The sequence below is a fragment of the Danaus plexippus genome, chromosome 20 (genome assembly GCF_018135715.1).
Source record: "Danaus plexippus chromosome 20, MEX_DaPlex, whole genome shotgun sequence".
Classification (NCBI taxonomy): domain Eukaryota; kingdom Metazoa; phylum Arthropoda; class Insecta; order Lepidoptera; family Nymphalidae; genus Danaus; species Danaus plexippus.
This window is the reverse complement of record NC_083550.1, coordinates 626603-642562: the sequence shown is the minus strand read 5'-3', so window position 1 is coordinate 642562 and position 15960 is coordinate 626603. Positions and strand designations below refer to the sequence as shown.

General features: G+C 31.3%; 1 protein-coding gene across 1 annotated transcript; it reads right to left on the bottom strand.

The window, feature by feature from the left end:
• Positions 1 to 1132: 1132 nt before the first annotated feature.
• LOC116773812 (acyl-CoA synthetase short-chain family member 3, mitochondrial) lies at positions 1133 to 15712 on the bottom strand. Its single transcript, XM_032666296.2, has 12 exons — positions 15511 to 15712; positions 12077 to 12227; positions 11316 to 11457; positions 6248 to 6392; positions 5669 to 5765; positions 5190 to 5389; positions 4885 to 5116; positions 4633 to 4792; positions 3873 to 4020; positions 3428 to 3573; positions 2966 to 3197; positions 1133 to 1969 (listed from the first exon to the last, which is right to left on the bottom strand). The coding sequence occupies exons 1-12, from the start codon at positions 15626 to 15628 to the stop codon at positions 1692 to 1694; spliced, it is 2049 nt and encodes a 682-aa protein (XP_032522187.2). The 5' UTR covers positions 15629 to 15712; the 3' UTR covers positions 1133 to 1691.
• Positions 15713 to 15960: the final 248 nt, after the last annotated feature.

Below are 15960 nucleotides of genomic sequence, written 5' to 3'. Positions count from 1 at the left end.
CATCAGGATCTCTGACTCTTGAAGGTAACCTCGTAGACGGTTTAACGAATCTCCTACTTCGATGAGGTCCGATCCCTACAACGGCTCGAGCAAGACCCCTTGTAATCTGTACTCTCGTCTCTATTTATACCAACGCAGGTGGTTATGCGGGTGACACCTGATAATTTCAACTACCCTCAATTATTGATTATTTAAATAAAAGGAATTGCGCTGATATATCTGTGGTTATAATAATAGCAATAATAAATTTAACAATCATTTAAATGTTATATAATTAAAATAAAAGCGGTTAAAAATTTCAGACACAACATTTGGTAGAACAAGTACACACACATATGTATAGACATTTTATTGTACTATTTATAGACCTAGTCTATAGATAGTACAATAAAAATATAAGTAAACGACGCTTCGACAATTTTAGGATAGCTGTCGTCACATTGCTTGCGTGGTAAAAGGAATCTTCTCTTAAAGATAATAAATAATATTATGGAAATTATTCTAGTTTCCGATATTTTCACTGAAAAATTTTAAACTTTCATCAAAAATCATAATTTTGGAATAAAATTTCATTTCTAATATAAAGAGTTTTTTAAGATATGAAAGTGAAATCTAGTCTGTGCGTTGCTGTTAAGGAGCCGAAACTTCAGCATTATGTACCCACATAAAAAAAATAGAGTTGTAGTAACCAAAAAACTTAGTTTCATTTGAGTTGGAGATGAAAGAATAAAATGCTAATTGATACGAAATTATACCGAAAATTTAATATTCCGGATAGATTGATTTTTTTTTTCGTCCCAGAACCAGTAATTGTTCATTGAATGCTCATGTAAGAACCGATGATCTATGAAGGAATTCCCTAATTTCATATTTTTACATAAGAAACTACAAGAAACAAAAGCTTTAGCACAGCACTTATATCCAATTCTAAACATTAGTAAGAGGTATTTTAACACAAATTGGCGAGGAAAACAGATATATAAAAAGTTTTTTTTTTAAATTAATTATGTGATAATTAATTTATTATAAATTAAATTTATTGAGTTATATAAATAAATAAGGCAGTATTTAGAAATTTTATTTATTAATTTAACTTATTTTATTTCTATACCTTTACACTTAAAATACTAATAATTATAATAAAATAAAAGAATTGAATAAATATGTCGTCAGAAACAATCAGCAAGTTAAAATGTGCATACATTATAATAATAATTGTAATGGAAGGAAAACAATAGGAAATCTATTTACATTAACGCTTTATATTTTTCGTGTGAGTTTTAATTTAAAACTACATTAGTTATTTGTTTGAAAGTACATTTAGAATATAAATTGGGTTTATCTGGTCATATTTACAATACTTTCATTTGTCAATCACAGCGCCATCTAGCGGATTCATTAAACAACTGGACTAAAAATAAAAATAAAAGTACACCAAGTATGTGAGTTAAATCAAAGACTGCAGTTGTTATATTAACTCGAAGTGAAAGTCTTATAAATAAGTAAATAAAGTATGAAAAAGAAATTAGTAACTACAGACACCTATAGACAAATACATATATTGCATAGCACTTGGACATATAAGAATTGTAACTAAATTAATATAAATTATTTAATATATTTTCCTGTATAAAAATTACTGAAGATATTTTTATGAGATTTTATTTTTATATCTATTGATACAATACATATTACATTTCAGGGTCCGGTGCATCAATGGCGTATCCAAATTTTTGCAATGCGACCTTTATTTCGCCGAACACGCTTGGATCTTCGATGGTAGCCGGTAGCTTAATCTGCTGGCACCTGGCCAATCTCGATATAGCTCCTCTCAAAGCCTTTCCAGATCGTGTGCGAGGCAGTGCCGGTACAGCTACAGCCTTCCGAAAGGCTGCAATCGGTCCAATCAAGTGTCGCACCAACGCTATCAGCTCTTGTGTGACCGTGCTCTCCGTCACCATTTCTTCGTCTGTATAAAAATGTTAATTTTTAATTACGATAAAAAAATAATTTTTAAAAAGACAGTCATTTATATGGCATTCACTATTTACAAATGTTGCTGGTGTCAATATATCATAATATCAATTTATCTATCATCCTAAAATTATTTAAGAATAAACAAAGCCATTTAATTTATATAAAGAAAATTAAATTATCTAGAAGATAGGAGGATTATTATATGATTAGGTTTTTTTATAACGTAAGTTTTTTATGACATGACAGCGTCTTCGGAAGTATGGTTTAATACTCAAACCGCTCCGTGAAAAGTTAAGTTTATAAACGATAATTTATCCTCGAATTGTTGCTAAATTAATGTGAAAAAACTTTAGTGTCGTCTACACGTGTATAGTCACGTAAACTCTATCCCGCGAGCCAATGAACCCTGACTTACAATACCTACTTTTTTTTCGTTAGTTGAAACTATTAAAGAGCTCTGCAATATTCTGAATTAATAGTTACAATTGAAATTATTATTCAAAGAAATAATTGAATCCGACACGAAATTAACATAAATGTATATTTTAATTGAACTTCTTCAAGGCGTTGACTATGTCGACCTCTTCGGACGTCCTATCAAACAGGCCCAATATCTTTTCATTTCATTTCTGTGCAGATTAAATAACACTCCTCTATATTTTTTCTCAATATATATCACTATTAAAATGTTGCCATATGAATTTAATTCAGTTTTACGTTATATAATAAATCACATTATGTTTATAAATAATAAATCATTTTAATCGCAATACTAAGTCTCAATGACTATATTTATGGTAAGTTATTAATATATACGATCAAAAGTAATCGTAGAAGGATAACGTCGTCAAAAAAACCTGGTATCTCTGTAATTCTTTTTATAATGCATCTAAAGCATCTAAAGATGTGAAAATTAAACTATGTTCTCAAGTTTGGTAACTGAGTTCGACATTATAGTTTATAAGACAAAAAAAAATGGTATTCTCACCGTCTTGTGGAGGACGCATGACGTATAAGCAAAGAGGGACATCCCCTTTAGTTGGGTCGGGGGCTCCGACGACCACTGCATCCGCAACCCTGGCGTGCTTCAGAACGACATCTTCGATGGCGGCTGTCGAGAGCCTGTGGCCAGCGACGTTGATGACGTCATCAGCTCTAGCCACAACCCAAACAGCAGATTCAGCGCTTATCCAACCAACATCTTGAGTATCGTAATAACCCTGATAGGAGAATAGAGGTATTCTTACTAATGTGTGTAATTAAAATGAAATAAGCAATTGTAGAATTTGCATAATATAACAGTTAAACAACGTTGCAGATTAATTTCGTCGTATAAAAAGTAATAATACAATGAAGAAAAAAGAAAGACGTTATTTATGTTATACTTATAACAAAATTGAATATACTCGACAAATTGTTATGGATATACTATTAAAAAGCTTTATATTACCTGATAAGCGTCGAAGTATACTTTCTTAAACCGCTCATCTGATTGCCACAATGTTGAAGCGAATCCTGGAGGCAGAGGTAGTTTTGCAACCAAACGACCAACTTCTCCCGATTTACATTCAGTACCATCCTCTCTCAGAGCACGTACTGGAAACATAGACCAATAAGTATGTAGCATAATTTAATAACAGATACGGCGGGAGCAGCATGAAGCGTGAGACATCTAGGAATTTTGGACCAGTATTTTATAAATATTGTTATGTTTAGAGCTAGTGAACGTCTGATATAAAATAAAAACTTATATTCTTAATTTATCAAAATAATAAAAACTCTATATTTAACTGTAATATCAACAACAAACCTTCAGTCTTTAAAGTAAAGCCAAAAAAGAGAGCTTGATGTCATTTATTTTCTTTGTTCCTCTATTAATAATATTGAATGCTTACAATCATATCCAGGCACAGGATATCCGGTTGAATGTGGCCGTATCCCTTTCATCCCATATCCAAGACATGCGGCAGTGATGGGGGAGCCTGTCTCTGTCTGCCACCAGTGGTTCAGAACAGATACACCGAAGATATTTTCAGCCCAGCGCTGTAAAACCTCTGGGCTTTATATTCAGTGGAAAAAATTTACAATATATACAAGAATAAGTATGCCAACGAAACAAGATAAATAATGTAAATATAATAATTGCAAAATGACATTCACTTTATTTAGTTTATGCTAAATACTCTGGTGTTATTTTTAGCTTTGTATAAAATAGATTTTTCAAAGTAATTTTACATACCTCAATGTATTTTTTATGTGACATACTTACAATGATAAACAATTCGTTTGGACCTCAATCAAAATATTTCCAATAACCTTATCCAATTAAATACGGAAAACAAAACCATATAAAACAGTTTCCTTAACTGATATTTATAAATTTATTGAAAGAGTATACAATATACCAACATAATTGTTTAAAATTGCTTATCTGAGAATTTAAAAAATATATAACAAAAATCTAATAAATAATATTTGAATCATATAATTTAAAAATGGATTACAATATATAAGAAATAGTAACAATTAATTGTGTAAAGTACAACTATGTAGGTATACGTAATAAAATCTTCTTGTCAATACAAATCACGTTAATAGTCATTAGTTCTATTTTATTGTGTCATGAGAAATATAACAATGACAATGTTTACTCACTCTGGTTTCGTGATCACAATGCTCTCCAGCAATGAATATCGTCTTTAAGGTATTTTGGCAATATCTTCTAGCATATTTTCCATTGGGGTCAGCCCTCTTGAGGACGCGGAAAGCAGTTGGTATCGTAAAGAGAGCGTTGACTCTATGTTGTTCTATAATCCTGTGTATGAATCGAACATAAACTGTAAGTATGATATTCTTAATATGGTTTTCGTCTAGTTGAGACATGACATATTCCGTCTCTCTCCTTACCTATAATACTGTCCAGGGTCTGGAGTTCGATCTGGTTTCCCTTCATACAGAACGGTTGTAAGCCCTGCTAGCAGAGGTCCGTAACATATATAGGAATGACCGACCACCCATCCAAGATCCGACGCAGCCCACCACACACCACTCTTCAAACCGTAAACAGCTCGCATTGACCAACACAGCGTAGCCGCATGCATACACGGCCGTTGGATTCCCTTCGGATCATCCGTGGTACCTGATTATTTTAAACTATTATATATTTCCCACTTACTACGATAAACTTTGATTTAATAAAGTACTTTTAATACCAGATGTATACAATATGTACAACGCTTCGTTAGCTTCAGTTGGAACACACGGAACAGGTTCCGCCTGCAGCGCTTCATCCCAGCACATATCTCTTCCCTTCTGCAGGGAACATTCTAGTACGCGCCGTCTTTGGTATATTATACACTTCTGAGGCGTGTGCGAACTTTGACATAGTGCGTCGTCCAATATGTCTTTGTACCTATTACAATAATATCATATGTTGTGATTATATAATATATTTGGGTTAATAAAATGTACTTTACATTAAAAAATATGAAAAAAAAGAAGACATCTTATCTTTTCATCGAGTAATCTCACTGTAGAATGTAACAATAGAAAGTCTAAATTAAATTTTTTATCACTTTGCTTTGATACCACTTTGATTTTATATACAGCTTCCCTTCCCACTTGTAATCAAAACATACTTTTTAATTGAATTACAAATTGTTAATTTTAACTTCTTGCATTTTATACAAACCTGACTATTTTGTTTGGTTCCACTCCACAGCTCGCTGCTATGATAACAGTTGGTTCCGCATGTTCAATTCTTGTTCTTAACTCTCTTGCAGCAAAACCTTACATATTAAACAGAAACACTCATACAAGCTCCATCCATCATACACGTATTATGAAAATACAACCGAATATAATTAGAAAATGTACAAGGGAAAACAAATACTTTAACATTTTAAAAGAATTTAAAACATTATTGCAAGATGTAGACATGCGAAACTACGACTTTTTAGGTTAAATGTTTTCTGGTTAGACACAGACAAATGAAATAAAAGGATTCGATAGCAAACAGATTAATTTGGAAGAACAGAATTTCATCTGCAACTTCAATGTCTTGTTAATATTTAAGCCCCATGACATAATTCAGCCTCACCATACTGATTGTTAATAATTATTATATATATCATGGTTTATTGTCAAGGAACAATGGACAACAAAAAATATTGCTTAACCGAGGCATGGCTTCTGCGTGGAAGGGAAAAAAATATAGTAGTCTAAAAGAAACAGCTATGTACAAATGTGTTGAGGTATTTTGTGGACCTACCTCCAAAAACCACTGAATGTATGGCACCTATCCGATTGGTAGCCAACATAGCCACCACAGCTTCTGGGATTAGCGGCATATAAATGAGTACTCGAGATCCTCGCTCTACACCCAGAGAAGACAGTCGTCCAGCCAGTCGAGATACCTGGAGATGTTGTATTTTTGATATTGAGGAATTCCTGGTCTACTTGGCTTGATATATTAATGTCGGTTAACTTTTGTAAAGTTTTTTTTATTTTTATGAAAGCCATAACGATTCGAGTAAAACGTTTTTTATTTTTGTGGCCACAATTAAATTTAATATAATAACTTTCAGTACAAAAATCAATGTCAGGTAAATAGCGTTTTTCAATATGTTGGACCTCATACTAAGCGAGGCCTGTAGAAGTTGAGCATCCAGACCTAGATTTAAGGTTTCTTTCGGGTAAATAAAGTCATAAAGTTGAGTTTAATGTCGTGGGCCACAATGCGACTCTGTTTGATAATCTTAACACACAGGCGCCAAGACAATAGGAGCGCCACCGCTGCCGGCGTCCCTTATTGTAAAATTATTTTTGTAATGCTTACACAACAACGTAATATTTCTTAATAGTGGAGTATCGATAAATCAGTAGGTATAATAGACGCAACAAATGCCTCGTAAACAACGAAGAACAAAGTAAATTAAGAATTAGGTGTCATCGTTTGCAGGAAAAACTTACAGCATATGATTCATTGGATTTTAATGCCGATGATTTGTGTGAAGAAATTATATCCTGTCAATCTTTTTTCAAAATTTTTAACTATGGTGTGGGAAAAGTTCTCGAATTTATATATTTAAACAATTTGACAGCTGTATGCCCTAGCATCACAATTCACAATGGCACTACGAATTTTGCTTACTTAGCCAGTTACCGTAGCAACCGCGGCAATGTCCTTTTCTAAATTAAAACAAATAAAAAATTACCTTTTCTCAACAATGAGCCAGGAAAGATTAACAAATTTAGCAACAATATCCATATAAAAGGCTTTAGTTGACCAAATAGACATAAACGAAACTGTTAAAGATTTCGCAAACGAGAAAGGTAGAAGAGTGGAAATAATATGAGCTAACTACATGTGTTTTTTTTATATTCTACATTCTTGTTGTCTTTTTTAATATGCCATAAGTAGTAGTAATTTTTTTATTAATATATACCTAATTATACAATTAGATGGAACATCATAAATAGAATATGTGAAAATTTAATTCGTGTTTTATTTTTCGTAATAATTGGCATTGAAAACGAACTGGTTTTACCTATTAAGTAAAAATTATCTAAATTTATAAAAGTAGAGAACATTTATTTCGGTAAAAATTAACAAATTAAAAAAAAAGAAAAAAAAAGAGGTGCTACATAGGTTTTGCACGCAGGTGTGAGCAGGTCGGAGCGGCCCTGAGAGTGATTTATTATAAAATTGGTTTTCATCCATTCCATTAACTAATACAGGGAACTTTTGAACTGCACAATTTAAATAAGTTGAAAAGAACGTGCGTGGGAAAAGTGAGAAGGAGTGAAAGAGTTCTATCGCTATTCTTAAAATTAATGCGGATCTTGTACAGAAGATGAATTTTGTGCACAATACACTCATAATAAATGTTACATTGCAATAACTACATATAAAACCTAAGACCATACAATCATGGTTGGTTGGTTGTTTTAAAAGTGGCCTTCATCATAAAATTATATTATAAAATAAATTATAAAATGATATGAAAATAAATTATAAAATGAGTACAAAAATAACAAACTTCAAAATAAAAATGAAATTAGCATTAATTACTACACATGCAAAATAATGAAATGAATTTGACTTTTTACCATTTTTTTATGTTTATATTACATATATGCGAGTACGTTCAGAACATTATTTAGCTCTTAGATAATTATAATGATCTCAAACCAGGATTAAAAAGTGTTTATGACTACTATTGATCCTACATTTTTTCATTTAATTATATATATATATATATATATATCGGATTATATTACAAATTAATTATTTTAAAGACAGGACGCCAGCCTCGCTGACGTCACTAATGTCACTTGTTTCAGTACGTTCCAGATATTTTAAAATGAAACTTCAAGTCTTCTAAATGTTCTTGTATTTCTCGAAGGTTTTTCATAATCACATTCTTTATGATCCGCACTCGCTGAACTCTGCAGTCCCCTGTCGTGCGTCTAGACGTCATATTTATACCAGAATTCAAACATAGTTCTATTCTCTTAGATTTCGTTTTACTTTTAACAATAGTAACGACGACCAATAAGTTGTTATAGTAATTGATGCCAGTTATTTTCATGTTACATCCGTCATTGAAGCTGCTTGCGCCGATATATATATTTGTCTTAGGCCAAATATATATTGTGAGGCTAGCATAAGAATTTTTAAATCGTAGCGGTCATTGACGTACCTAATATACATATTATAAACTGTAATGTTACTATTAGATTGAATTAGCTTTGTCAGGTTCATGATCTAGAGTCTCAATGATATTGTATCTATACATCGCCATTTTTCCACAGTCGGTCGGTAACTTAACACTTATATCGTAAAGTTGGTAAATAAATCGAAGCGTAATGTAATAATTATAGATTTTTTTAGACCTCAATTGTCAATTCAATTTGGTCTACTAGAACAAATCCTGACAATACTTTTTAATCTATCAAATTGAGCTATCATTCAACAGCTATTATGGAAGGACTTAAAAAGAAACGTACCTTTTCAGGATCAGCTTCAATCACAAAGACCTGTAGAAACCAGTGGTAAAGGTATTGACTCTTACCACTGGTTTGTAACGGCAAACTAAATTCGGAGTGTTTCAAGTCTTTCATTTCTATATACGTACGACCGTACTATCAAGAAGGAATGTTTAAAAAATTAAAACGGGCAACGCTCCGTATTTACTTTCAAGAACTAAGTTTGTGGTTAGTACACACAGCAGCAGGGAACGAATTTTGCTTATTCGGTTTCTACGGAATGACGATGGTTAAAAACATCATAGAAAACTCTATTAATTATTGTGTGCAGAGTAAAAAACATTCAAAGAAATTTACAAAACAACTGTCCTTCTTCAAATTATTGATGCTAACATAACAGAGTAATTAATGGTTAATGCAAAAATCAGTACTACGCTTTTGTTTTCAGTAAAAATAATAAAATAAAATAATATAAACCTTTGTTAACAAATCTTAACAAGGAGTGATACATAATTTTACAAGAATTACAATTTTCTGTTACGAAGTATTAAAAAGTAGAGGTGAAAGTTCAGCGGAAAGATTTTTAGGCAAGTTATTTCCGATTGTCATTTAAATATTGACATTGACGTTGACATTTGATATAATTAGCACAATTGTTCGATATATATATAAATATATATATTTATATATATATCGAACAAGCGCAAGCAGGTTCAATGACGGATGCAACATGAAAATAACTGTCATCAATTATTATAACAACTTATTGGTCGTCGTTACTATTGTTAAAAGTAAAACGAAATCGAAGAGAATAGAACTATGTTTGAATTCTGGTATAAATATGACGTCTGGACGCACGACAGCGGACTGCAGCGTCCAGCGAGTGCGGATCATAAAGAATGTGATTATGAAGAACCTTCGAGAAATACAAGAACATTTAGAAGACTTGAAGTTTCTTTTTAAAATATCTGGAACGTACTGAAACAAGTGACATTAGTGACGTCAGCGGGGCTGGCGTCCTGTCTTTAAAATAATTAATTTGTAATATAATCCGATATATATAAATATACAATGTAGTGCAGAAAGATCGATGTTTTACCAAAATTAAATATTATTTCAAATTTGAATAGAAATGTTGCTGTGTTTTGAACATTTTGACAATACACACATTGATGAATATTCTATTCTATTCTTTAAGTTTTTGGATTTTTGAGTTTGAGTTATCAGTTATGCTTTGAGTTTGCTAATAGATTCGGTATGTCATGCGTTGACGAATAATTAGGAAATGTTTTTTCTCTTTTACCGTGTAGGATATTTTGCGTTCATTGTCGCAAAGACAGTTTTGTTTTAAAATTACTTTATTTATGAAATAACGACTATATTTACGTAAACGAATGTATTATTTGTAATAATTTATCGTTACTTTAATGACATCTCAGACGAAGGCGGGTAACTTCATAAAAGCCTAATACATTGTAACAAATATAATTTTTTCATTAATAAAAAATATAAACCGTAAAAATGTTTCTTGTCAAATATAATGCAAAGATATGGTAACATTGGAGACTTATTATAAATTTTGCTGTGGAAGTTTTTATTTTTTTTTTATTAAATAAGTGGAAAATATTATTTAAAAATAGAATCCTCACAATGCCTTTTTTTAATTAATTTAATTATTAATAAATATAAAAACAAAATCTTTGAATAAAACTTATGTTTTCGGATTACTGCGCGTTGTTTTATTATTAAAAATAACATACTTTCGACGTTCCGGTTGCCTTACGGCAAACGAGATGAAATTTCATAGTAGTAGTCTTAGATAATAAAATAAAGCGTATTCATCCGAAAAGATTAGTTTTATTAAAATGAACACTCGCGAAAGTCTTAGATCTCATTATAAAATCTTTAATTAATATTATAAAAATAAATAATAGAAAATTAAATAGAACCTACTTAAGTATTACCGTTTAATATCAAGCCATACCTTACTAATGAGTTTGTGTCATAAATTCAAACTAGTACCTACCTCTAATGTCCTAGAATTTTTTTTTCTAACGATCAAAATATGGAGATAAACGCTTAATTGTTATTATTTCTCGTACAGAGACAGTCAATATGAAGTTTTAATCTTTGTACCGAAAATATATTTAATTGAAAATACTGTAGGCGTACTTGTTATAGCGAAAAACATTATAATTAAGATAACCAATATGAAGCAGTCAAAAACTATAAGACGAAGCGGCAGGTATATGTTTGTATAAAATAGGAATACATTTACTGGAATACATGAAGTTCGTAATAATTTTATTGTCAGTTCGTTTTGTAAAAGAAAGATGTCAAATATTCACCTGATCCTGCAGTTCGGCGTAGGTGATGCGCTTGACGGTGTCAGTCAAAGGGGAGTCGTAAGCCAAAGCGATTTGATCACCTTTGGTTGGCACGTGACGGTCTACAGCATTGTAACAGACAGACAACTCACCGCCCACAAACCTGTACACATACAACGTTTGAGTATTCCACTAAAATTATGCTTAAATTAGGGATACACTTTTCTTTGGTCAATTATTACATACTGTATAAGAGACTACTAGTTTTTTACAGTGACCAGCATCCGTTTGTTGTTATTAACAATCAATTCGTCTGAATTCATTAATAAACAGAGTTTTTTAACACACTAACAGTGAATGGAGTTGCAACATCTTATAATCTATATGTATATGAATGTACCTATATAAAACAAAATCGTTATTTACACTATTGCAATTTGGGCGAAAATTATAAGGGAGGTATCTTAGAACCGGAGACGGACACAGGATACTTTTTTATCACTTGTTACCGAAAAAAAAGAAGAAATTAAATTAAAATTCTGCTAATTTAATGCTTCTGAGGCCAAACATAGTTCGCCCAGTCACCTAAACATACTAATTTAAAATCTGTCTCGAGCAAAAACTATAAAATTATATAACTTTATAACTACATTTCGTTAGAACGGAGTTTAAATTAATGCCTTTGACTTGGAAATAGTCTGGAAAAGTTTTACAATTCATATTTAAATCGATTTTTTAAAAAATATTTAAGTAAGTAATAAAATATATTCAAACAATCTAACCATTTGGTGAAAGGTGGGTTGCTGTTGTCCAAGACACGATCCCAAGGACGTGTCCATTCGATCTCCTGGGCCACCTCTCCCCAGAACTTCTCAGGGTTCTCAAGGGAACTTCTATAGGCTTTCTGATATTCTTCAGTGACCGCTCCATCGTCTTCAGCCATCGCAATGAAAGACAAAATAACTTATAACAAAAACTAATAATGTTCGAGCTAACATTCATTCATAAGTACGTCTAAGCGCAGCGTTATTCGAATGCTTATATATAAGTTATAATATTAACATCATCATCTCAGGATATCCACTTAAATGCTTACATTACCACTTATTTGAATACTCTGTATATATGAATATAATTATTCCCTTGTACGTAAGCTACGATTAAAATATATATATATATATATATATATATATATATATATAAATATATAATGTACTACATTATATCAGACTACTACTATCTATGGAAATATTTTAAACACTTTTTATCTCAACAAAAACGTTACATATAAGAAAAACACAGTGTAGGAGCTGACAAGTGAAAAACTGCTAATAACGTATATGATGCATAAATAGTATGTAAAAATTGTGTATAGTGTATAATGTTGAGTACCTACAAACTTATTTCATTACTTGACAATAATTTTTTTAAGTCTTTAAGCTTTTGTCATTTAAATAAAACAAAAAAAAAACTACATTCCGTATCTTAATTCATAAATTCCGTATTTTTTTGCTGGTCATTTCTATTTCCCGCCATGACACTAACAAAACCATATATAAATCAATTCATGTATTCGATGTTAGCCTAAACTACTTCTGGTCTAGTCTAGGTAGAGATGAAAAGGAGAAGATATGAAAATAGCACTTCATGAAGCATGAAACTACACATTTCTACGGTATAAAGTAAATGAAAGTATTCCGACGTGAGGCTTTGTCTCAGTCCATCTCTTTAAAATATCACATTTTTTTTCTAAATTATCATCATATCATATAAGCATTTCCAGATGAATCTAAGACTAGACCCAATCACTGTAGACCTTAAAACAGTTCTGTAACATGTATCAGTTTCAAACTTTAGTATCGCGTAGCATGCGTCCTTGGTTACACTTTAGGATATCTGAAAACCTTTGATCCCAACTGAAATTTAAGCGTTGGATGACTAACGTGGCAGGAGGAGGTTCTTTGGATCAGATGCCAAGATGTCAAGCTGCTGATGCTGACACCCGATGCTGTTCTTTATGTAGCGATTAACTTTTTTGTTATCGTTGGGACAGTTATAAATACCAGGGAAGTCTAAGAATGATTTTCGTAGGGAAATTGAAGTATGGCCGATAGTTAACCGCTTAGGAGTTACTCAAGTTGATACAGAACAAAAGAGTAATAGATGTCGACGGGAGGATAACGGTAAGGGCAATCAGTTCTCTCAGTTTGCAAAAAAAGCAGCTATCTATTAGCTATTCTGTTCTAGAATAATACTTACTCCAGCAATCCAGAACATATTTACTTATTTGACTTTATATTTTGATATGGTCGATAACATGATCCACAGACGATAGATAAATAGCAAAAGTATTTACGAGAATCCTGGGTAGGTTCATTTAGTTTAAAAAAAAAACGGTTCAACAGTAACAGACGTAAATACAATAGATATAAATAATCAAAAGGTTTTCCTAGGATTATGAACTTGTTTCAAAATATTTGTTTCTTTCGTAGTCTTTTGTCACTGTAAATTGCTTTAAGTTCAAAGTCGATGGATTATTTGGAACCCCACACATATATCCTCCCACCTGAACGATGAACATTTCCTTTAATAAATTAAACCCCGTTTTTGTTTCCGCTGAAGTTAAGTACAAGAAGTAAATATGCTCCTCTACGTTACAACCTTCCCTAATGGACTAGATTTTTACTATTTTAAATTTTCTAAAATATAAACTGGTTTCTAGTGTCTTAATAAATCATAGAAATTGATTTGTTCTCCGTTAGAAATGTAAAATTTTACTAAACCTTCATACCTTTGCTTCCTTGTCTTTCTTTATTTTAGCATACCTAAAAACTGTATGTAAGAATTTGTCAAGTTGGTTTAAGATATTTCTGCATACCTGTTCCAGGTTTTCGCTGTTTATTTTAAGTTATTAACATATTTTTTTCTTTCAAATTTATGTAACGGTTATAAAAATTTACAGCTTTGCATGCTTTTTTAGCTAGTTAGCTCATTTTCAATCGATCGACACATCTAAAACAAAAGTAACCTCTTCCTCATCGGTAATTTACATATATGTGAAGACCTCACAGGCAAAGGAATTTTAACATGTCCAAACATAAGTTGGAGAACACTAACTACAGTATGTACAAACGTGTGTAATTAAATCAGCGCCATCTATAAGCGATCACAGTTGATTTCGCTTAGGGATTGAAATAAAATATTAGTTTGTTCATGACACTGACTAAAGTGATTAAATACGACTAGTGTTATATATTTTTATTAAATTAGAAAATTACCCCACACAACACAAGAAACCTGGTAATCATTTATAAATCTTCGCACTTCTATTGACATTGCGTCAGGGAAAGTGCAAATCCGCGTAACTAGCATTGGATAATTCCGCGTATCTGCATTAGAAGCAGATTGACAGAATAAGGTCAAAACTGAAATATTTTCTAAATTAACGAATTTTAAGGTAAATTTTTAATATTGAGTAATAAATTAACCACTAAATAATTACTTACTGTGAAAAAATTATCTTAAATTAAAGAGGTTCCATGCTTGTTACATATATATGTAAATATATAATTGATATTATAAGTTGAATATGACATAATTATAACTATTATAGTTTATATATATATATATTTAATCGAAACCAGACAAGTATGTATGGATGTATGTCCTCAATTGACACGAGTTATTTTTTTATTTTGTGAGTACATTGTCTACAATCAATGTAAATGATTGAAAATTATAAAACAAGGAAATGTATACACAAGGGCAGCAGCTCAAAGGTCTCCTAACTTTTATTGTGAAAAAGGAATAAAAAAAATTCAATTTCTAATTAGTATTTGCAAATTATAATAGTTTATACGTAAGCAATTCATAATTGAAATACTGTAACGTAAAAGTAAATAGGTATATAGTTAATACTTACCTAAAGTTCACGATGGTGCATAATTAGACTGTTAGCTAATAAATAAATTACGTTATATTACGTTTACGTTCGTACATTTGTAATAATAAATAAACTACGTTCGTTCACGTACATGTATTTTTCTGATCAAAAATTAACATAGCATCTTTCTAATTTCAATATTTTAAGTAATAAACAACGTCTGTAACTAGTGGTATTCTACATTTACTATAAAATAAATGTCAAAATAGGCATTAACTTCAGACAGACCGCCACCGTAGTAAGCATAATGTTATCATAGCACAGAGTAATTACCGTATTTGACCATGTCAACGGGACTCACAAATGTTTTCGTTTTCAATTCACTTATGGATGTTTCGAATTTATTTTTGTCTATTTTCGCCGCGAACGAACCCTCTGCATCCTGATACATTTTTATTTATAATATATATATATATATGGCACTAATGATAAATATTTTTCACCGTCGCTTTAGTCTTACGAATGCTACAATTGCAACTGACTATATTGAACCGTAGAATAAATTGATATACATTCATTTATTCTTGTATATGAATGAGGGACCTTCGCACCTTTTGAATAATTAATGTTTGAAACTGAAAAGAGTTTGACGCATTTAAGAATTAAAAAAACTACATTCGACGGCTTATCCCTGGCCAGGATAACATCTCGACATTCATGTAGACGTTACCGTACTGTTTATAATTATAATAGTTTAAAAATAGTATGAATAGGTTATGGGAC